Raw genomic sequence first — 23,860 nt, 5'->3', positions numbered from 1 at the left:
TGTATTTGATTATTAGTTTTATTTCCAGAAGTTTTGAATAAACAAATTGCCAATAATTCTACACAGCATAAAAGTTGTCGTTTCCAAAATCAATACTATAATCAAACTCCATAGATCCAAAAGTACGAAATTAAATGTAAATACGTTACGTTTCTACAAGTCCTACGTCTACTCGCGGTTATGTTGAAAACATTACCCATTGCTCGTTTTTTCGACTAAATACAGACTAGGAGCTTTTTGGCCCAGACCTTTACTGAAGCACATCGGTCGTATACTTACCAAATACGGAGTTGGAAGGCTAATAAGTTCTCATATGTGTTGGGCCTTCACTCTTGTAGTGTGCTGTTTTCATCATGTGTATGCATAGCATTCCTTCCAAGCATCGAGTTTATGCTGACCTTTTAATCACTGAAGCTTTCCGGAACATATCGAGGTTTCTAATAAGAATGATAAAGGCGGGAGTAAAATCCCATTCACTTTGATTTTTGAAACACAATCGTATCCTTTCTCTATCGAATTTTTGCACATATTTTTCACAGATTGATCACCTTTTTGTAATATACATCCTTCTCGAAACACTGGAGGTCATTTTCATGAACATCGATGATGCATGAGCTAACTTAGAGAATAGCGACCCACAGATTTGGAAACATACATTTTATTCAACCATGGACACATTTTCCCTAGACCAGCATAAAATTATCCTATATTATTATTAAACGATAGCCCCATACTGCAAACATTTATGGAGTTAAACTTTATGCACTATAATGTATTGCAGTTTCAGCCGCTGGAGTACCAAATCCAAAACACAAGGTAAGATATTTTGCGAATCGCCCACACGACCGACCAATCTCGTTCGCGACATATAAACAAAGAAAAATACTGAGTAGAGATGTTGCAAATTAATTGATTACTTCGATTAATCGATTCATCGTTGTGATAATCGATTAATTTTGCATCGATTACTTCCCAAAAATTAATCGATTCAATAATCGACAACATGCGAGAGTAATCGATTAATCGGGATTTTACGACATCTCTGAGGATAGAGAGTTAGAGCACGTTAGAGAGAATAACTATGGGTACTGCAAGCGTATTTGTGGGTGATGAAAAATGTAATTAATAAAATGATGACGTACTACACCAAGATTTTTTTATGTATACAGGTTATCCGACTTGTCAATATCTCCAACTCAGCCATCTTGGATTTTTGTACGGAATTTATGCTCGTTTATTTACGTTTTGCACTGAAAATTTATGTCATTGTGAATTTGTGTTAGTGTGTTAGTGTGATGCAGCTTCGGCATTTGCGGAAGACCTGCATTGTAAACAAGAATGAATGGTACATAACCTAAACATAATGAGACTTCGCGGGCGGAGGTAAGTGATATTCCAGGTGCATCTAGGCGGATATTTTCCGTGCCTGCATTTCTCCTCTTTGGAAAAAAGCAACGGAGGTTGGATAAAATTTATTAGATTCGTTGAAAAATGATGTGAAAGAAAAGGAAGCTGCATGGAAGTCTAGAGCTACAGTTTTCCGGTCGCGTTAGTATAAAATTTATAGTCTAGGTTCCACTACTTTTTGGTTAATTATTTAACAGCGGCAATATTAGCAGTTTTCGAGCAAGCAACTGGTTTCAAATTATCAGCGATTCTCATTGACATCATTTCTCAACAAATCTGATAGATTTCATTCAACATCCGCCGATAACATTGTTTTTTCTTCAACAGTGTTTCTGCGATAACTCCAAAGCGCAATCACAAAATGACGGCATTCCCTGTATCAATGCATCAACAACGCGAAAAGAGTTCCCTTTATGAGCAGTCCCTATTCATTTTTGCATTATTTCCCAAATCACTATATTGCAATACATTTCAAAACATATAGTGGTTACCGGCTGTCTTGTAGCTTTCACTAAAATTCCACGTAACCGGTACGTACAAATCACGTCAGGTTCACCTGATCAAACACGTAACTTCTTTCAAGCTTCACGTCATTTGTACTGGAAGATCCAGTCAGAGTCACCGGATAAATCACGTAACTCAAGGAAACTAAATTTTGTTCAGGTTACTTGTCATTCAGGTCATTCTTACGTGAAAAGTAGGGTGGATGAGAACCACATTTGTTTTCAGGTAAATATGACGTGAAGATTTTTCAGAGTGTACACTACGGCTTCTTGGGAGCTCGTTCGAATGTAGTAGTAAAAGCTGTTTCCCCACACATGAATGTCACGCACAAGATTTTTTTAATAAGAAAAACCTACACGGACCTACAAAAACCTACAAGAAGCGAAACCTACACGGATACCTACACCTACCTACACGGATAAATCCATCTACCCAAAATAAAATTAAAACATCTTAAAATTTAAACAATATAAAATTCACTTCAAGCTCGTTAAGCACCCACTTAGGCTCATGGTATCAGCCCTAAAAAAATGGAATTGAAAATTCGGATTTTGTTGCGGTCACTATCTGTCTATTTCGACTATTATCACTCGAATCAACCATGCAATTTAAATAGCAGCACAATAATAATAATCGCTTATCTGAGATTTCGGTACGTTTTAGGCAAACCAAGAAATTGCGCACTGTTGATAAGGTTTTTATTTTTATTCTTTTGCTGATTAATTTTTGTTTTAGGCAGGTTGTTATTTTTCACCGTTTGCCTACATGTTGTAATAAACATGATTTTTTCGTCTTATGAGGAGATCCTATGTGCAGGATTTAGAACTTCAGTTTTAGAACTTCAAAAGGTTTTTTTCTGCATGAGTTTTTTTTTTCTACTTCGACGAAAAAACGACCTGAAACATGTTTGTTATTCATCGGTTACGAACGACTTCGTATTCCTTTCGACCATAGATTTGTGTTGATATAAATTAAAATAGTTGGTAAATTAATTTCCTCCTAAGCCTTAAAAGCTAAGACAAAAATTGCCAGTCTTTAGCGCACATTCACACCGTAGTTTCACTTGGTAGAGTGTTGTTACTTTTGTTCCAGTATGCGGATTTATTATAAACTAACTCCTGTATTAAATTTATACAACTGTACATGCCACAAAAATAAAAGACGGCATTCGATAGAACATCCACATGAACACAAAGAAACGAATTTATTCGCGCCTACTATTTACATACACAACGTCGCTGTGCTTGTGTTTGGTGACTAAAACAACATGCTTCTGCTGCTGATCTCACCAAGGACGACAAAATTGAGGTATCCGAAAATTACTAATTTACACGTTGAAAAAACAAATTAGTTGAGTTCATTTCACAATGGGGATTTTGTACAACAAAAAAACTAATAGAATTCCTTCTTTCTCGTTTACTTGAAAATGTTGCGGCTTAATAAATTATAAATCGAGTTTAAAACAAGATTCTCTCAATAGTCTGAGAAAATAACTAATTTCTAGAAATTATGCCCCTAAGGTGGTATCAAAAAGTACCAAATTGCTCTCACTATATATCAGGTTATATAGCATCTTCTGAGTTAAATAATCTGTCCTTTGTTCTGTACAACTATATTGAGAAAAGTCTAATTTAGATCCTAGCTTTTAACATGCACAGCTTTACTGCGTTTGTGGCTATTTTTTCTATTGGATCATCTTCAACGTTCTCTCTTGTAAGCTACGAGCTTGCGGGAGGTGGCGGCCTTCTTTCGTAGTCTCCTCGTCCTCCACCGCCTCCGCTGCCACTACCGGCACCACCGCCACCACCACCACCTCTGTAGTCCATAAAGTCGCCTCCTGAACCACCACTTCCCCCACCCGGGGGTCCTCCACCCCGGTCATAACCGGCTGCGTATCGATAAGGATTATCACCCGGAGGATAGTAATTACTTGGAGGCATGCCGTAATGATTGTTCTGATAACCTCCTGTATTGGGCGGGTACCTACTGCAAGAAACAAGTGGGAATTCCATCTTAGTCTGATTGGATAATATATAACCGAGAAAACAAAAAAAAGATTCTTTACCTTCGCTTATCCTTGTAGGATCGATCACCTCGATCCCGATCTCGATGATCGCGGTGATAGTTTGATGGCGGGTGTCGATTGTAATTGTCGTATCGGTCCCGTTTATGGTCACTAAACCTGTTGAGCATATAAACAGAATATTATCATGTGAAACAAGGATTAATTAAACTTGACCTACATTTGGAGTACTGATGTTATGTAAACTAAACAAGACAAAAGCCAAACTACTAGATACAAACAGTAAAAAAATGTTTGTAGGAAATTGAATGTTTGCATAAACATGCCAAGAGTGCAGATTTTGTTTGCTTTTTTTGTTACTCGAGACTAGAAGAGTTAGACTAGAGCACACTAATTGAAACATTTAATTTACAACGATTCATACCTGTCTCGACTATTCCACCGATCGTCCGGATAAGGACCACCGCGCCCTCCTCCATCTTGGAACATTCCACCCCGCATTCCTTGTGGTGTGCCGGGAGGACCACGGGACATGCCACCACCCCGCGGCCCTCTATCCCGATCATAGTCGTCCCACTTTTTGTCCCGATCTCGGTTGTTCCTACAATGAAGGCCACAGATAAGGTGAGATTCACATTTTACCCCCCTCTAACAATAGTGCTTACCTTCCATCACCATGCAACCGCTTATACTCTTTGCTATTCTCGTCCAATTCTCCGTCTTCCAATTTGCGCTTTGCCGCAAACGAATTATCATCCTTGCTGTCATCACCACCCCGGTCTGGTGCGCCAGTTCCACCGTGTAAGCGTTTCTTCTCCTTCCGATCTCGTCGTTCGCTGGCCAACGGTTTCTCCTTTTCCCTTTCAGCCAACGGCGTCGACACCACCAATGCACTCTGCTGTTGATTCCGATTGTTGTCTTTCTTGCTAATCTTTTTGATTTTACCCAACGTTTGCAGAGCTTGTGGTGTGCCTGGAATGCTTTTCGAAGTCTTGTCCGATTTGTCTTTAGCTTCCTTGACAGGTGAGTTCTGAGCGGAGCTCCCACCATCCTTGGAATGGTGATGATGATGCCCATGACCATGACCGTGGTGATGATGGCCATGATGGTGATGGTGATCTTTCTTTTTTTCACTGGAAACATGTCCGTCGTCACCTTCGCCACGTTTTTTCAGCGCATGCTTGTACAATTTAAAAAGCTTCTTTGCATCGACTTCAGTGAATTTCGACACAAAATACCACAGATTGCTTCTCCATTCTTTGATTTTCTCCGGGTCTTTGTAGACCAAGAGACACTGGTTTATTTGATTACCGATACTCAACAGACAGGCTCTCGTTTGGCTCACCTGTTCCTCCGCCGGCAGTGTTTGATCAGGATTATCGAGTGTTTTAAGTGCCTTCTTGACCGGTCGCATCTTCTCCTTACACTCGTTGAATACATTCGGATCCAGATCTCCGATAATATTCAACGCACACGGTTCGTTATTAGCCGTGAAGTGCATTGGTCCCGTATTCTTCTTCTTTTTCTCTTTTTTAGTTTCCTTAGTCTTTGTTTCCCTTTTCTTTCGTTCTTTTTTATCTTTATGAGGTTCCTTTTGATCTTCTTTAGGACCATTCGAATTCGTATCGTGCTCATGGTGATGCGAATCCGATTCAGACAATTTCTTGATTTTGGAAACATTTGACACGGAGGTCTTTTTATCTTCCGTTGAGGATGTTTCGTTGTTCTCAGGTTCGTCCTTACCGGGAGACAGCGGAGAATGCACCATTTCCGCAGAGATTGCTTTACTATCACCGCGTGGTTTGCGTTGCTTGCGAGGCTTCTTACCAATTCCTTTCTTCAGTTCAATGTGCTTGCGGATAATCTTCAGCAAATACTCGGAACGCGATTGAAGATGTTTGGCTTGAGGTTTCTTATCGGCTTCGTTCAATAAAATTTTGTCCGATAATTGTAAAGATTCTTCCATTTTCATTGCTTCCCAGGAACCAATGCCGAACTGATAGATTCCTCGAAGTAGCCGAGAATCATCTTCATTGTTCCAATCAACGTCGAAGTTGGCGGAACGGGTTTTGATGTTGAGAATCCATTTAGCTCGTTCATCCGCATCTTGAGGTAGAAAATCATCCAATGGAGCCAGTTCTTCGACACACTGCAGCAGAGTTTTTACGTTAAATGAGACGCCTCCGAAACGAATGGAAAAAGCTGCTCGAGGACCTCGTTTAGCCTTCTCTTCGGCAGTTTTCTCTTTTTCGTCATTCTCTTTGGACTGTTCCATGAACTGAACACATCGATCGTACAACATCTCGGCTGCCCGCTTTAGTTCGGAAAGAGGTTTTTCTTGAAGCTCGGCATCTACTGCGATTGCTTCTAATCGTTTCAGTGGTGCTGGGAATTTCTTATAGCTCTTGATGAGCCTTCGCAGCTCATTGTCCGAAAAACCTGGAATTTTCTCCTTATTGGAAGGTCTTCCCCTCGTACCCGCTTTCTTACTGGCTTTTCCATCCTCACTTCCATCAGATTCGTCTTCGGTGTCATCATCGGCTTGTCTTTTCCGCTTTTTCTTACCACCGCTACCCTCCTCTTGATTCAGTTGCTGAAGAGTTTTTCGTCGCGGGGGCAGATACAGATCGTTCAACTCTTTGTTCCGTTCTTCAGCTTCCACCCGCTCCCGGTAATTTTGCGGAATAATCTCATCCCAGTCTTTAGTATCACCATCCTGTTCGGCTTCCGTCGGTGGTTTTACGGTGTTTCGAATCGCAGAAGTTTCCTTTTCTTCATCAAAATCAAACGTTTTCACATTGAAAGCCGACAACAGTTCATCGCCCGGCATTTCGGGATTCTCATCCCTAGTTTCCGCCCGCTTCAGAATCTCATCAATATCACATACCAGTTCATCGTCTCCTTCCTCATCCTCCTTAAACAATTCCTCGGCACCAAACTTCAGAATCGCTGACAATTCGTCCTTGTTGAACGGATTAGTCGCATTACTTCCTCCGTTCTTATCCAGTACCGTCCGACCAGTTGTATCCATCCGTTGAATGACCAAGTGGTCCAACACCATCTTCTTCTTCGCCCTCTCTACAATATCTTCTTCCACCGATCGCGCAGTAACCAATCGATAAATGTTGACCTGATTTTTCTGACCTATCCTATGTGCCCGAGCTTGTGCTTGCAGATCGTTTTGTGGATTCCAATCTGAATCAAAAATGATGACCGTGTCAGCAGTGGCTAGATTGATACCCAATCCACCGGCACGAGTTGATAATAGGAAACAGAAATCCGTTGACCCTTCCGCATTGAAATGATCTAACGCCTGCTTCCGAAGTTCGCCCTTAATACTGCCATCCAGTCGCTGGAAGGAGAAATGTCTCTTCTGAAGATACTCTGCCAGAATGTCCAACATCCGTACCATCTGGGAAAATATCAGCACTCTATGGCCAGTTTCCTTCAGGCGACATAACAACTTGTCTAGCAGTACCAGTTTCCCAGACCCTTTCAGCAACTGAACCACCACCTCATCCTGGTTCGTCTGATTTTCAAACTCCTCTTGTTTGGTCAACAAAGCATGATTGCAGCATTTTTTCAGTTCGATCATAATGTTTAGGAATGTGTTGATCGAACCTTTAGTACCTTTCCGCAAAGCATCAAAGTTCTTTGTCAGAATCCACCTGTAGTACTGCCGTTGGATAGATGTCATTTCTACTCGAAGAATTTGTTCCACTTTTGCCGGAAGACTTTTTTCCACATCCTTTTTCACTCGCCGAAGAATGTAGGGCTCGAGTTCCTTATGCAGTTTGGTGTACGATTTATCATTACTGGTGTTGCCGTAAAGCCTTTCAAATGATTCCCACGTGTCGAACCTGCCTGGCATGATGAAGTGGAGTAGAGCCCACAGTTCTTTGAGGGAGTTTTGGAGCGGTGTTCCGGTGATCAATAAACGATAGTTCGTATCGAACTCTTCTAATGCTTTGTACAATAGAGAATCATCGTTCTTGAGACGATGTGCTTCGTCAACCAAAAGAACCGCCCAACTGACACTTCCCAGGAAAGTTTTGTCCTTGAGCAGAATCTCGTACGTCGTTAGAATAGCATTGAACTTAAGCCTCTGGTTGGGGAAGCACCATTCATATTGACGGATGATTTCACGTGACGGCACATCACCGAGGTACGTCACTACGTTCATCTCCGGTGCCCAAATGTTGAATTCTCGTTGCCACGCGGTCATAGTACTTAGCGGTACCACACACAAGAATGGTCCATACAGTTGCTGTGCTTTGAACAGGTAGTATAAAAAGCAAATGGTCTGGATCGTTTTACCCAATCCCATTTCATCGGCCAGGATGACAGAATTTTCTTTGCACCACGTCAAAACCAGCCAATTTAAACCGTCCATTTGGTAGTCTCGAAGCTTCAAGCCTCGATCCTCCCCAAGGTACTCTGGTTGAGATTTCAAATGGTGGAACTTGGGTCGGCTCTTCATTACTTTACAGTGCTTCGATGGTGTCCTCTTACTGTTATCTCTGTCTTGAAACTCAGTCACCTTCGTTTCCCATTTTTTCACTATCAAACTGGCATCCTCCCAAGTTGAATCCGCATACGGAAGAGATTCCCATTTACACAGATAATCGATTCCGCCTTCTGGTTTCTCCACCTGCGCTATAACGCGTTCCACATTATAATAGCTTTTCAGCAGATCCTGTTGTAATTCCTGTTGACATTCGTAATAATCGATGTCTTCTGGTCCAGCTTGATATTTCCGCCAGTATTCAATGTCTTTTTCCCGCTTGATGTAGTTTTCCAACTTTTTCATTCCCTTCACTTTTTGCTCCTTTAGAGTATCTTCCGATTCCCACGTGCAATGCAGATACGACCAACCAGACCATTTGATCAAATACTGTTGTTCGATGCTGTCCGTATCTTTTTCATCAATACCTTCATTGGGATCACCACCTTCGTCAACGGCATAAGTCGTTGTGGTCGCACCAGTGGCGCCCTTCTTCCCCATCCGTTGCCCAATTATTCTTTCGATTGTTTCAGACTTCTCCTCTTCGGCAGCCGCCGCAGCAGCAGCTTCCTCGGCTTCCTGGTCCACTTCCAGCAAATCTTCGCTATCGGTAACGTCGTCACCACTCGCCTCCTTATAGCTAACAGCTGTTTTCCTCCGGTTTCTGCCCTGCCGCGACGTTTCTCCTTCACTGTCACTTGCCTCATCGGACGAGTAAGCTGCAGCTCGTTTCTTTTTCTTGGCTGCTGGTTTCGACTTTGCTGCAGGAGCGGGACGCTTTTTGGTTGCTGCAGCTCTGCGGGCCCCATAGCTTCGGCTGTCGTCCTCGTCATCGGAACTATCCGGTTCACTCGCATCGCTGTCCTCTGACGTTTCCGATTTCCAACGGTTACTACTGCAAAGAGAATTCACACACCGAACAATGATAGCAAATTAGATTTCAAAGCTGACAAAATCAACCTGCCGGAACAGAGTGTTTAATTATAGCCTTCAATGTCGTCATTGAGTGAAAAATTTTCCGATTCTGCGCAGTATCATCTATAGAAGAATGTTCTCGAATTGTGGCATCGAAAGATGTAAAACTATTTTATGTAAAAAATTGTAGTTTAGCCTGTTTAAAAACACTTTCTTACCTCATTTATAATCAGATGTTTCACAGTCAACTTCAACAAAATCAATTTTAAACAAGAAAGTATAAATATCGATAATTGATTATTTTGATATTAATTTTTATAAAACTTATTCTTTTTTTTACAAAATTGTAGATGATTTTAGATGTTCACTAATGTTCAAACGTGCTGGGACAAGCGGACACCAGAAACGAGGACTATAGATTTTCTTCGAAAGATATCCAACTTATCGGGAGCACCAGATACGAACGTGTGTTTCAACTCGAGTCACAATTGAATCTGCCCCTGGATTGTGAATCGCACAAAATACCGCAAAGTTTCTTAGTTGAGACTGTAGGACGTTAACTGCCGAATATCTCCAAAAAATTAGCAAAAGCCGGGTTATTAAAATAGCTGTCCAAATTTGAGCTAATCTTTTCTCACAGTTCATTTTTTACAGGTTTTCACATTTTCATGGAACAGAAATGTTTGTTCTTAGATGAAACTCAGAAAAAAGGCCGTAAGTTGGAACCTGACAGTATTAGCAAGAAAAGTCCATCGAAAAATATATACTGTTGAGGTGAAATGTGGTATGGAACAGAATACTAGGCTAGGATTCTATGGAAAAGAGGGAAATATGGCAAGAATTTTTTCGTGTTTGTGAAGAAAATACAAAGCAACTCCAACTCTACTATTCTATGAAGATTCTTAGAGTAAATCTGTCCAGCACAAAGAAAAGCCCTAAAATGAAGAGCGAGCCAATACGTAAAAATCGGTATGACAGCCATAAAAAAGAGTACTTTGCGTTGGTTTTAAAACCAGTGTTAAAGCCAGATTAAGCATTGATACACGACGCATCAGGTGCGATTTCACAATTCATAGACAGCCATTTTTTTATCATGTGGGATTTTGGCTTGTCACATGACGTTCCTACTTGGAGCCACCTGATATATACTAGCCGTTTGATAACTGCAACATGTTAACGTTTCATTTAACGTGTGCCGTTCAATAACATCATTTTTAAGTTTAGATATACTGCAAAACTGTTGCAACAATCCACTTGCATCTATGCAACGTCTATTGTACTCACTCCAGTATAAAAGCAGAATTGTCGAATAACGAAGTTGGATATTTGTCTGACAATCCGTACGTTAAACTCAACTTGGAGAGTAGAACGTTGTATGATAGTGTTTTGCCAAATGAAAACAGCGCACTATCTCCAAATGCTATAACCAATCCGTTTTTAACTGGATTGAGTATTGTGCGATAACTGCAGGAAAAATCGTTGCGTTGTCTGAAAATGGTGGCTACCAAATAGGAGCATGGCTTTTAAATTGGTTGTTGATTCCACGATCTCAGAGTCAGAGACAGTACTTTAATGAATTGCAGGATAGCTCGTTTGAAGATCAAATGCCTATATCTTGGATTGCGCGTTTTCCTATACATTATCACTGGCGTACAAGTCGAGACGGACTTGGATGGATCAGAGCTTGGATGATTTGGATCAGAGCTTGGATGACTGAAGTGGAGGAAGGTTGCGTGCCAAGAGCAGAAACCTTTGTAATCATCGGCAACAGGTATCCTTTTCTTCGAGAAGCCAACAAGTCACATTGGAAAAAATCTCTTTTCCGTTTTACAGTCACGTGGTCACTAGCCACTAACATGGCTTTTATAGAGAGATTTGGTTGAACAGCCTGGTAGAGCATGGTACTAAATTGCTGTGTTCATGTTCTCTTCTTGGACCTGGGGCACGTAAACTCACAACAGCTTGTACCGAATCCGCAGCAGGTCTCCAAGGTTTAGAGTATATGAGAAACAGGCAAATAATATCCGTAACTTCGGGATAAGGATTGGCTCGGAAGACTGGAATGGCTCGAGGCTCGTTTGCAGCGGGTTAATCCGGGTGTCCTTGGGTCTGCTGAGTGGGTTTGCCTCAACGTGCGCCGGCGTGTGGCGTTGCCGCTCACTATGTTCCGGTTCCCGCACTGCAGCCTTCGACAGGTGTAGACACAATGTCTTATCTGTGAACGGGAACGACGCCCTTGGCATAATTGTATAAATTGTGCTTGCCACATAAGATACATACTCATGTAAAGGCGGACATAGAAAAACTTTCAATTTATAGCCGGAGAAATACTAATAGAATAAAAAGTTGAAAAGCAGACCGAGTTCCAGTTGGAATGCAGAGCCATTGAATAAAAAATAAGAATGTTTTATAGGAATTAAATTATGAAAATCCTGAGATCTTTTTTCGCTAAATCTGAATTTGACGTCCATGGTTTGAATCCAGGTTACACTTGAATCATTTCTTTGATACAGATCAATAGAATATACAGATCAGAACTTTGATACAGATCAGAACAATGTCCTGAGACACTTCCAGTTAGAAAACTGCAAGCAGTACTTCAGTACTTGCTCTTCAAAGTGCGTGTACATATTAAACAAACGGAAAATTCTTGATACATTTCCGAACGAAATTTGTTTTTCGTATTTTTTGCCAGAATACGTATTTTTGGTATAGGATTCGGAATATATGAAAATCTTATTTTGGCCAAAAATATCACATATGAAGTTTCTCAACAAACGGTTCACTTGTTTTTTTCACCCTGTCTTTCCCACGGCTTTTTGCAAAAAATTCAATGAGAAGGTATCATCTTTGAAAAAATGTTAGAACAAAGTTATTTAACATAGCTGAAATTAGTGGAAAACGAAAAAAAAGTTTTTGGTTGTAGGGCAGTCTAATCAACGCAAAAAAGTGTGCCAAATATTGTTTTTTGTTGTTGAAACAATTCAAAGAAAGTCGGAAGGTTCAACATTTGAAGGTACCATACCAAGGAAGGTACAAATACCATGGGAAGGAAAAGGTTAATAAACTGTCATAAGACATGCATTCCATAGGACAATTTTATGAAAATCAAAACATTCTCTTACTTACTCTGAATGCTGGTGCATTTTAAGCCACATCATACAACTGAAAACCGAAATTTGCATCTCGTTAGAAAGAGACGACAGATACAAACAATAAACCAGTAGGTAGTGTCTTCCTGAGTGCAAAACAGCAATACAGAACCATTCGGGATGTACAGGACCCATATGTAAGTAAGCAAGTCGTGTACTCCAGCCCACTTGTGACCGCTGAAAATAATAGCAGCAGATAAATACGTACGTACGTACTTTGCGCTTCACAAAACGCTCTGATCGAATAGAGTTCGCCGCCGCACCAAACAGACTTTCTATGAAAAAACACTCATTAGACCGGTAGTTCTCTATCCGACACGTGACCTGGACAATGTTCGTGGAGGTCCGACGCGGGCTTGGAATTTTCGAAAGTGAATTGTTACGTACCATCTATGGTGGCGTACAGATGGAATACGGTACGAAGGAGGAGGCGAATCAAACCACAAAATGCATCAGCTGTTGATACAGAGAATCATTCATCGGTCACACCGTGAAAATCGGACGACTGCGGTGGGCTGAGCACGTAGCCAGACTGTCGATAATACAATCGAGGTGTTCGATGAGAGTTCGTCTAAGGCACAAAACCTAGAGACGTGGCGAAGTACTGCGGCTGGCGCATGTCACACAGAAATCAACCCAATAATGGATCGATTGATAAAACACGAGATACACCGTAGTCACATATTTTGATAACTAAATTGAGAGATTCTTAATAGAAGGCGCGTAATCCGATGTGCTGCTATTAACAGAATGGAGAAAACTCCTTCATAATGAAATTTAAAAATAAAAATTTACTTGGCTTTTAATTGACAATTAATTTCAAAAGGAATTTCTAAAAATGGAACCTCTATTGACATAATCTTAGTTCCCATAAACTCATATTAGGTGGTTTTTCTTGAAGATTGCCGTAAATATATGAATATTTAAAGCTATCTGCCTTTGAAATCATATAGAATTTGTTCTAGAAAAAAATTCTACAAAGTCCATCCTCCAAAGCATGTTACCAGAGCTGCCGCGATTCGCATAAGAGTCCCATGTCGATTTTTGACGATTTTGGTTTTCTGCTAGATATAAGCCTAAAATGATCTCATCTTTCAGAAAAACTGATAAAATAATAAGCTTTGTTCTAGAAATTTGAAAATCAAAACCCACTTGTTTTGTCCCATCTTGCTACAGTAGCCGTTCGATAACGGCAAAATGTTTACTTTTCAGTTAACGAATGCCGTTAGATAACTGCAACGCATTCTAGACGTCAAACAGTTGTCAATTGACGTCAGAAGCAATAAAAGTGCATCTAAATTTGCAGCGCAATGCAGCTGTCATTGAGTTTGAAATCAGTTTGAAGTTTAGCGGTCCGATAACTGCAAAACTGTTGCAACTATCGAATTGCAGTTAAAAAGCATTGCAATTAAATGACTTGCAGTTATCGAACGTCTACTGTATTTATTCGCATAACAGTCACATTCCAAATTTTGATACACTTTTGCACATAAAATAAATATAATTATGGTCCATTTAATAGCTCCATAGCAATGTATACAGATAAAGAATATTATGCCAAATTTTTAGAAAGATTGAAGGTTTTACCAATTTATTAGATTTTTTTGTATTTCTCCATGTAAAACGAGTTGTAAAAATTCAACGGCATATTTCTCAAGTTGAAGAAAACTGACATGGGACGCTTATGCGAATAGGGGCAGATAAGTTCCATCACAAGTTTAAAAAAAAACACACATTCTTTCAGAGTTTATAGATTTTTCTGTAAAAAAAAAACTGGTCAAGTTCCAACCTCTTGGAATTTCATTAGTATTTCTCGCTTAACTTTTCAAAAGGACCTAAGTAACATTTTTTTCATGAATTAATTTGAATAGCGCAATCAATAGAACAACATGAAAGCTTTTGATTGCAGTACTCAAATTAATTCATGAAAAAAATGTTACTTAGGTCCTTTTGAAAAGTTAAGCGAGATTTCATCAGAAGTTAACTATTATTCCAAAATTGTGATTATGCTAGACATTCCTGGAGATTCACCAAAATTCATTTGAAAACGACTTAATTTATCTTAATATATTTTATCAATAATTTATATCTGACATTGTGTTGTGTTGCTTTAAAAGATTCCTTAAAAATTTCGAATTTTACTTGTTGCAAGCAAATCGTGTAAGAAGAAGCTCAATTCGTCGAGCTGAGTCGATTGGCATATGGAAGCCTGCGGGTCTCCTATCAAAAATTCGTTTCAGGAGTAATCCTTTCGTTACAGCTTGGTGCATAAGAAAGGCACAAAAAACTTCTATAATTATAGTCACGAGTTCTTCCAATAATGTCAATAATGTAAAATGTTACTCGAAGTATCCCGTAGATAATAAAAAAAATCATTTCTCTTTGATTGAATCTATTAAGATCTCCACTTGTTGATACTTAGCATTATTAGATTTTTTCATCAGTTGCGGTCTAGTTTTATGATCTTTTTCCTACGCAAGAATGCATACAATGCGTAATGCAAAAACCAATATAAAATAAATAGAATAAAGGTTTTCTACCTATCGCGCCTATTGACCAATCTGTTTTGCCTTTTCATTACTTTTATAAAGCACAAGTAAGGCACCACTAATAAAGTGTATTAACTTCGAAATATATGCTAACGACCTAGCAATTTAATTCGAACAAATCTTGCGAAACGATATGATTAGGGCTTACAAGCCGAAACCATGATTTTTGATTTTTCAGCATAAATGATTCTATATTGTAAATGATTCTTCATGCTTTGTCAAACTCCGTTCTTGATATGCAGTTCTTTAAAAGCACAATAAATTTTATGTATTGCACCAAATTGGCTTCTAAGTCCTTTGTTCGATGCACTAAACTATCATTTGTAGTGTTTTGCTTTGGTTTTTGGGGCTTTCACTTTGGTAAGAAAATTTGGCTTCAAGCAATTGCAAGGTGTATATTATTCATAGTTTCACCGCATAGCTGCTCAGGCTAACAAAGCTAAACAAATTCGATAATGTGTTGAGCAAACGGCTTAGTGCTGTACCTACACTAATTACATAAGCAATTTTTAGGGATTTTTCAACCCCCTCCCCCCATGTAAGAGATTTTTCCCATACAAATCATTTTTTATTTATATGGAGCGTAAGAAAATGGCAGACCCCCTCCCCCAAAAGTGCTTAAGTAATTAGTGTACAACCCCTTAGAAGCCGGACGTATGGCCGGTAAAATTTTGCAAATTTTGAATGGGTTTCCATTCCATTTATTAAAAAATTGCTGTCAACGTTGAACTTAGCTTTTCGGCCCTAATCATATGCTGCTCGAGGAATGATCACATTATACAACGTGTCAAATCGGATGTTTTGTTGCACTATCACTCATATTGACGACAAATTGAATACCTATTTGAAATTGATAACACTTACCTCTTCTTCTTTTTCGGCTGCGCCGTTGTAGTAGTCCTACGTTTGGCCTGGGCAGCCGCTGCCTTCTTACGTGCATTATTCCGACGACGATTGGCGGCATAGTCTTCATCCTACGATGCGCGTAACACACAAGCCACGCAAACGAACGAGAAAAAGTGAAGAAAGGGTAACAATTTAATACAACCAATGATCCGAAAGGAAGGCAAATATTACATCGTAACTACTTTTTGACGAATGTTCTTCCTCCTGCTCGTTGTCATCGTCCGAATTGTGACTCCCCGAACCATCATCGTCATCATCATCTTGAGTTTGACTGGCGTTGCTCGGTTTGCCACTATCTTCCGAGTCCGAACCGTTCTGTGCCTCGCTCTGATTGTCTTCCTCGCCGCTTTCCTCCGATCCCGACCCTTCCGAGTGGCCACTACTCCGAGACTTGTCGTTATTCGTCTCGCCGCTATGGTTCATTTTCTCGGCACTGACCGCGCCACTATCATTCTCTTCACCGTCCTCATCTTCCTCGTCGCCAGATTTACTAACATTGTTCCGGTGGTTCGCACTGGAATTGTTTTCATCGTCCTCACCGTCGTCCCCGGAAGCGGTTCCGTTCTCTTCCGGTTTCAATCCATCCTGCGCGTTATCGTCGTCGTTTTGGGCCGAAGTATTTACACTGGTGTCCCGTCGCTGGTGGTCCTCCTCGTTGTCGCTGGAACCACCGGAACTAGACGAGCCGGATCCGCTTTCGCTTTCCGATTCCGACGAGCCGGACTCGCTTTTGCTATCGCTGCTAGACTCATTGTCCGAGTCGCTTTTATCCTCCTTTGACTGTTCGGGTACGGAAAGAGAAGCAGAAGGGTTGAAATGGTTAGTTAGGTAGTTTCGTTACTGACCTTGATTTTTAGCTCTAATTTTACTATTGCTTATCATTGATTGGGGGCCGTACACTAATTACGTAAGCAATTTTTCTGTGGTTTTCAACCCCCCTCCCCCCAAGTAAGATTTTTCCCATATAAATCATTTTTTATTTATATGGAGCGTAAGAAAATGGCAGACCCTCCTCCCCCCATAAATGTTTGCGTTAATTGTGCCTTTCTCGTGTAATATAAAATGTAATGAGAAAACCCCATGAGGGAGGACAAAAAAGCTTGTTAGGGAGATAGATTTCATTATTTCATTAACTCACATATCTGTGAACTTTTATCAAAAATGAGCGTAATTGTATTTGACCTTGAAAAAGTCACAAATTTTCATGTTTGGTTTAGTTTTGGTTATCTTTCCACAACTCGCAATCTATTTCGGGAATGGTGCTATAAATCGAAATTCCGAATACTTTGGGCGTACCATGATTTTGTAATCAAACATTATTTTATCGATTTTGTTGAATGATAATGATTCTCTTTAAAACTAATGCCACCCATTTTTTCAGAAAGTGCGTAAATAAAATTAGTTCCATCGTTTCATTTTTTCTTAACAAAACATTGTACCAAACAAAGTGTAAAGAATATTGGGAATTGTTATACGAGTATCAAACTTCTATACGTCAGTTAGGTTAAATAATGTATCTTTATAATCACACTTCTAAACACAATGCTGTCCAATGAGCAGCTCGAAGTTGTTCCCGTTCTGCTCGTTCTTTTTTTGCCAACAAATGGGCATGAGCAGGACAGGGAGAAACTTCGAGCTACTTCAAGCTCTCATTGGACAGCACTAATGATCGTCGCACCATTTCCAAGCGATTGCTGACCGCTCCCTTCGGTGGGCTTTGATCTAGACATATGATAATTACATATGAGAGGATTAGTTCTGAAAATGTATTGCGAGAGTTTGGCTACGTGCCCGTTGCTGGAAATTTCGTTTCATCAGTACCCGCTAAGCTACGGAGAAGGACGGGGGGAAAGCTTATTAGGGAACGCTCCTGCATAGCGTGCCTGGTTTCGTGGAATCAAACCCCACCGAAGAGAGCAGTTACTCTCCAATACCTTTTCCGAAATAAATCTGTCACATGTTGTGCTTATCGACACGGTTGTTTTATAAGGGCCAATGTCTTTTCCAACAATGCCTTTTCCTGCAAATTCCTCAACAACTAGGACCGCTCTCAGCTAACAACCACTTGGAACTGGTGGCGCTCCGCGCCTTCTATCGAACGGAAGTGGAAAATAACGCCATGTCTCTAATCTTCTTGAAATCAGCAGAAGAAGTCAATGTTTACGTTTGCGACTTTAGCCCTTTCGAGACAACAATGTCGATATGCATAATCGAGTTTCAGACATAGTAATTAATTTCCACTCCGGGTGGCCTTATACCCGGAACATAGGCAAGATATTTTGAATAGCTGGAAGATCATTCGAAATTTACAAAATTTCAGGCAAAGCCAAAAATCGCATCCTTTACTTGCATTGCCGGCAACGTCAACATATCCGGCCTTTAAGCCGCTTGCTAAATGCTGTTAACATCATAGGATTTGTTTAGCTTTGTTTGCCAGAGCAGTTATGCTACGCGGTATATTGAAAACCTAGGAAGAACCGGGGGTCTGATGTTTTGGTTGTGTTTTCGTAGTGTAGATGCAGTCTCCGTTCTTCTGCTTGTCGTTTATGGAACTGTCAGTGTGGAACGCACCTATCTCTTTCTTTCCCATGATTCTTCTTATGGCTGTCAGTGCGGAATTTTCTATGTTGGCTACGGAATGAACTGTGGTAGAGGTATACAAGTGTCAGTCCCGTGGGAAGAACATGCATCTGAAAATTACTTGAAGGCAGATGTTCTAACCAAACAATATAAAAGGAATGGCCTAAAAACCAAAGAAAAACACTGGAAAGCATGGATCGGATCCACTGTCAATGGCGCGTCACAATGGTGAATCAGGTGGAAGTAGTAATTCAATAATTTAATTAACCCTTAAATGCGCAATGTTGTTTTAAAACAACAAACCGGAAATACGTTCAATGTTAATAATTTCAATGGTTATTTACGTTAAAAATATTTCCGACGATTTCTAAAAAAATCGCCTTGCGCCTTTAAGGGTTAACGAAGATATTGAAGGAGTATTAGGAAGTCGAAGTGAAGTTGAAGTTGAACAGTAATGGTGAACGTCATCGACATAATATGAATCGTTCGAACGGCAGTAATGGAGGCTTTGTCCCACTGAAGAGGAATATGGCGAAATCAGGCGTGATCATTGACTCTACCAAGACGCTGTTTAGGAAGCGCTTGGTATAAAACCCTATTTTTTCGGTGGTTCTTCACAGACATGAAGAGTGAACGTTAACAGAGTCACGTATTTTGGAGCTTGATGTAGGGTATTGTGGCTCAGATGCATTCTTCACGGGCTGCGCAAAGAATATGTAAATATGGCAAACTTCAATGGGCTGATCACTTGGTGCGAATGATGAAAAATGCAAGACCAAGATCGACAAAGCCAACAAACCGTGCAATGACACCGCAGCCATCTTCGTACCCAGGTAGGTAGCATACTGATTATGGGAGAACAAAGATTGGCATCAAACCACTACATAAATCCGTATTTTTTGAATGAGTGTTTCTGATATTTCTCAGTGTTGTACTACAACAATCTCAATTTTTCGAAGGACGGAAAGAGACAGACGATACACCGCCGTTGGTAAATCATTCAGAAAGCTCTTTACTTCGCTCAACTTTTCTCGAGCCTTAAATGTGACTTAAATGACTCCTAAATCCAATAAAATATCACCACAAAAGTATAACCGTATTGTAAAGGATTTCTCAATGTTGTCAATTTCATCAATGAAGAAACCACTATTGTACACAGAACTATTGGTCACAAGTACACACTAAACAAGATGCAGATAGAATTGTGTACAAAAAACTAAAAACAATCTTAAGAAGAAGAATTGCACCAAATATTTTAATTTCAATCACATTTTGAACGTCTATGAAATCACTCACGCCCATAAAACGTAACAACCCAGACAGTCAAAAGCCATTGTACCAGGCGTGTTTCAAGAAGCAATCTAAACATCTATTCTGAGCAAACTACTAAACTACCGTCATACGCATATCTGTCCCATGTTTGCTGGGATTTCCTATATACATGGGACAACTATGCGTAGAACGGCAGTAAACGACCTTACTAAATATCAGTTTGGAAAAGTTTTACCGCAAATTAACATAACACACATAACACATTTTCTGATTGCCGATATAAAGATATATTTAGATTATAAGAAACTAGAAAAAGCAGGAATGGCGTCAATAAGGAGCGAGTGTGACGTCAAATATTTGGCATATCTGGCTAACTAACTAACAAATTGATGAAACATCGATACATTTTTAACCGACTAACAAATATTGGAGTGTGGTGAAAGATGGCTTCATCGTGCCAACAAGATGTAATTTATAAAAATAAATGAACTTTACAAGAATGTAATTTTACACGATTGGTAATTTCGAAAATTTAAAAAACATGTTCCATTTAAATTAGTTTTTTTTAATCAATTACAAATAAAAAGGATGAGCAAACATATTTTTCCTTCGATAATTCTAAATAAGACATTTCAATCACTTTCAGTTTTAATATTTTTATGGCTTCTATAAGAATGCCCAATACCCAGGATTTTTTTTAAACATCTACCTCGTTATGAATATATACAGGATACTAAATGTGGAAATCTGACTGCAATTTTCATGAGAGAAAAATTCAATATCTCGTATTCTTCCTTGACGTGATCTTAAGTTTTGTAACTGGCAGGCCACCGTTCATCAATGAAATTACAATTACATTATTCTTTATATGAAGACCCTAACAAAAGTTTCCTTTGATCACTAAATGTCATATATTTAGCATAAAATAAATCGATTATTGTAACCTATTTTGTATAATTCACTTATATCAACACACGTCAAATTAAACAAATGCTGAAACAGTATATTATAGTAATTATTTGGAAACATTTTACACAAAGAAAAGTAATAGAAATGTTTGATGTCATAAGAGTTATTGTTGTCAAATTATATTTATTCAGGTTTTACCTTCCACAGTACAGATAGTACACTATATCAAAAAAAAGGAAAAAAAAATTCACTTATAATAAACATATGTATGATAAAATTAAAAAATAAGTAGTTATTTAAGTAAAATACGGCGAATTTCGGATATCCTAATAGAAAGATTTACTTTTGTTTGACGATTTATTATACAAACCAATTGTAAAAACAAGTATAATTACATTTCTAGTACAAAATTTAATAATTTCTTGCTCACTTGTTTGTAAAAAGTCAATTCTAGAACACATTTTTTCTCAGAAGCAGATATTTTAGGATATTAAATGATAGAGAACCACTCCAATCAACAGTTTTTGGTTTCCATGAAGCATCTGATTCTATGTTCCGGAATTCGATAGCAGGATTCAAACCCAAAACGATGTAATTCCGTCCTGGACCAACTATCCAATGCAATCTGGAGACAACAACTCGTCCTCTACGGACACTCAAAGGTCATTGAGACCAAGGATATATAAGAAAAACCTCAAAAACACTTAAAACCGGCAAAACTGACATTCTGAGAACGATAATTTCCTAAAATCCAGCCTCCTTCATCACCAGGTCAGACTTTTCCAGCGGCCAAGTCTCGGTCGACCGCCTTAGCCCACGACGCAATAAGATGAAAACGGAATAAATCCCGCAAATTTTTCAACCAAAACCCTGGGAACCGATTAGGGTACCGCGGTTGTCACCAAAAACACTGAAAAACCGTCGAAAATCCGGTCAAAAGTTCACTCATTGTCCATCATCCGGATTTTTTTCACCACAAAGAAGCCGATTACGTAATCGTGAAAAATGTCCAAAAACGGCCTAAATTCCATACCAATCACTCCGAAGCAATGGATTCTCCGGTAAACAACGTTCCGAAGCAAGAAAGCTTTGAAAATCCACTGAAAATCCTCTTTTTCACGGGGATCGAAGTTGGACCGCGTGCTTCTAGAAAATTCCACGTGACGTGGCACTTTTCAGGGGCGTGAAAAAGTCCGAAAACGGCCAGAAAACCCGGAATTCGCGGCGGATTCATTGTGAGGACCGCTTTTTCTTGCTATTTTAACCGACTAGGCCGAATAAAAGTGCAATTTGCGAAAAAGGGTCCCCCTTCGATTTTGCCGATAGTGGGCTCGTTGGAAAGGGCGTACCCAGCGGAAACTTTCTGGACAGATTCCAGGGTGGCACAGGCATTGCTTCTGCCCCAAACTGGCCAGTTTGCTTCCGGAGAGCCCATCCAGTGCTAAATTGGAGCCGTAGACTTGTCCTTTCCAAGCGAAATTCCTGACTTTAGCTGAGGGCAAGCCACGCCCTGACGCTGATTCCAAAGAGCGGAACGACCCCGGGACATGAAAAACGGATTATTTTAGCCGGAAAAGTCGTATTTAATAAATAAACAAGCAATTTACCTGGCTCATGACGAATTCCAAAGGGTTTTTCCTTATAATTCTAAACTAAAGTGGATACAACTCGCGGGGATTCACGTTTAAATTGTTGCGTTCTATCCAATTCATCGAAAAATACTCAATTCAAAGCTAAATAGTCACATTAAACGACCGAAATTTAATTTTCACTATCGCGAAAAATTTTCATCACTTGCAACCGGACGCCATTTTGGATGACCTCTTGTCTGAGCTACGTAGCCGAAAAGAAATTTTTCCTTCACAAGGACTCGAAAATCACTAGCGAGAAAATTAGAATTTTCCACCGATAATCACACAGATCACTTCCGAAATTTACGTGTTTTCACTCGCGGTCACCACTGTTTTTGTTTTGAGGCGGCACTCGGACCTGATTGGGTTGCGATTGCACAGTGACTCTTCTTGGCAGTATAACGGGCACAAAAATTCGCGTTACTCCGCTCACTTCAAGGCGCCATCTTAAAATGACGACAAGCCAGCCAGCTTCGGCTGCTGCGAGTGCGAACCGTTCGGTTTCGCCTTTTTTTCTGTGCAGGCGAAAAGATGACTGGAAAAGTCTCCGCGTCGCATTTTCGCCGGTATGAAGCCACTGAACTCAAAATTTCAGGTATACCTTTTCAAATCAGCGTATATGTTACATTTTGATCAAGCTCAAACAAAAAAGGTCATTCAATTCATGTGCCAACCCACATGGATTTTTGCAATGGGGTTGTACTCATGATAAGTATGTGTGATATTAATGAATTATCGCCAGTATGCATTTCTATCAAATACATGGGTTGACAAAATAGAATCTATAAAGTTAACACATACTTTTAAAAAGTTCAGTTTATGGAGTATATGCGTAAGGAAAATGATTCTTATCGCTGGATTTTTGTGCTTTTACTGGATTATTATTGAAATATTTGTTTTTTTTTAATGAAACTACAATTGTGATAGACGACCGATAATTTATTGATAAAATGTTTGTTTGCATCTGAGAAGGTTGTTTCATTAGGTTGCTTCATTGAAGTTTTTGAAGGGACCTTTGCCGATCATCATAGTGAGTCATGCGTTTTTATGCAACAAAACAATGGTATACAAATTGTGCTTCGTGTTAAAAGTGCCTGTAGTTGTTCAATGGGCTGTACAATTCCTACATCTGCAAGTTCCGGTAGCGTGACATTTAAAAGCAGCTGGATGTTGACGATGGTACGTACGCAAAGACGTACGGTTATGTGCATCGATATTGGCATCATTTCTCTTGTTCCCCATGAAAAACTGTTTGCCAGAGCAGGAATGCACGCTGGAGACGCACAAGAGATTCCATCGATGACTCCGATTATTTTTTTTGGCGTATGCAAATAGCGGCACCTAGAATTACAAATTCTACAAATAATACTCAAACCGTACTTAGTTATGATTAGATTGAATTACTTACCAAATCAAACAAAACTGTACCGCAAACGATACGGATCCGCTAGTCAACTGACGCACTCGAATGAAATTTTCAGAGGACGCCATTTTTTACCAACTTGCCT

General features: G+C 39.7%; 2 protein-coding genes across 6 annotated transcripts in view; both read right to left on the bottom strand.

Moving 5' to 3' along the window:
- Positions 1-881, bottom strand: part of LOC134212895 (inositol-pentakisphosphate 2-kinase) — a 507,776-nt gene extending 506,895 nt beyond the window's left edge. The window contains exons 1-2 of one of the 3 annotated variants that reach the window (XM_062691191.1): positions 549-880; positions 280-437 (exon numbers count right to left, since the gene is read on the bottom strand). The gene's annotated coding sequence lies outside the window, so the exon portion shown is untranslated. Of the gene's footprint in view, positions 1-279 lie in introns of all 3 variants that reach the window. The other 2 variants (XM_062691194.1, XM_062691192.1) reach the window with 2 other exon arrangements.
- Positions 882-2,592: 1,711 nt separating this feature from the next.
- Positions 2,593-22,822, bottom strand: LOC134212890 (chromodomain-helicase-DNA-binding protein 1). Of its 3 annotated transcripts, none has more exons than XM_062691185.1 (7): positions 22,329-22,822; positions 16,132-16,740; positions 15,919-16,028; positions 4,600-9,333; positions 4,359-4,535; positions 3,977-4,093; positions 2,593-3,897 (listed from the first exon to the last, which is right to left on the bottom strand). In XM_062691185.1, the coding sequence occupies exons 1-7, from the start codon at positions 22,335-22,337 to the stop codon at positions 3,630-3,632; spliced, it is 6,024 nt and encodes a 2,007-aa protein (XP_062547169.1). In that variant the 5' UTR covers positions 22,338-22,822; the 3' UTR covers positions 2,593-3,629. The 3 variants fall into 3 exon arrangements, with proteins under 3 accessions (XP_062547169.1, XP_062547170.1, XP_062547171.1); XM_062691186.1 differs by having other exon boundaries at positions 2,593-3,894; XM_062691187.1 differs by lacking the exon at positions 22,329-22,822 and having other exon boundaries at positions 16,143-16,361.
- Between the last annotated feature and the right edge of the window lie 1,038 nt (positions 22,823-23,860).

This window comes from Armigeres subalbatus, chromosome 2 (assembly GCF_024139115.2).
Source record: "Armigeres subalbatus isolate Guangzhou_Male chromosome 2, GZ_Asu_2, whole genome shotgun sequence".
NCBI classification, from domain to species: domain Eukaryota; kingdom Metazoa; phylum Arthropoda; class Insecta; order Diptera; family Culicidae; genus Armigeres; species Armigeres subalbatus.
The sequence above is the reverse complement of the archived record's forward strand: the minus strand, read 5'-3'. Positions and strand labels throughout refer to the sequence as shown.

What these genes read in the sequence shown, in the direction of transcription:
- LOC134212890 (XM_062691185.1), bottom strand. An exon ending in CGGTTGCATGGTGATGGAAG is followed by an intron (nt 4,536 to 4,599) that starts GTAAGCACTATT and finishes CCTTCATTGTAG; the next exon opens with GAACAACCGAGATCGGGACA. An exon ending in CGGTGGAATAGTCGAGACAG is followed by an intron (nt 4,094 to 4,358) that starts GTATGAATCGTT and finishes TATGCTCAACAG; the next exon opens with GTTTAGTGACCATAAACGGG.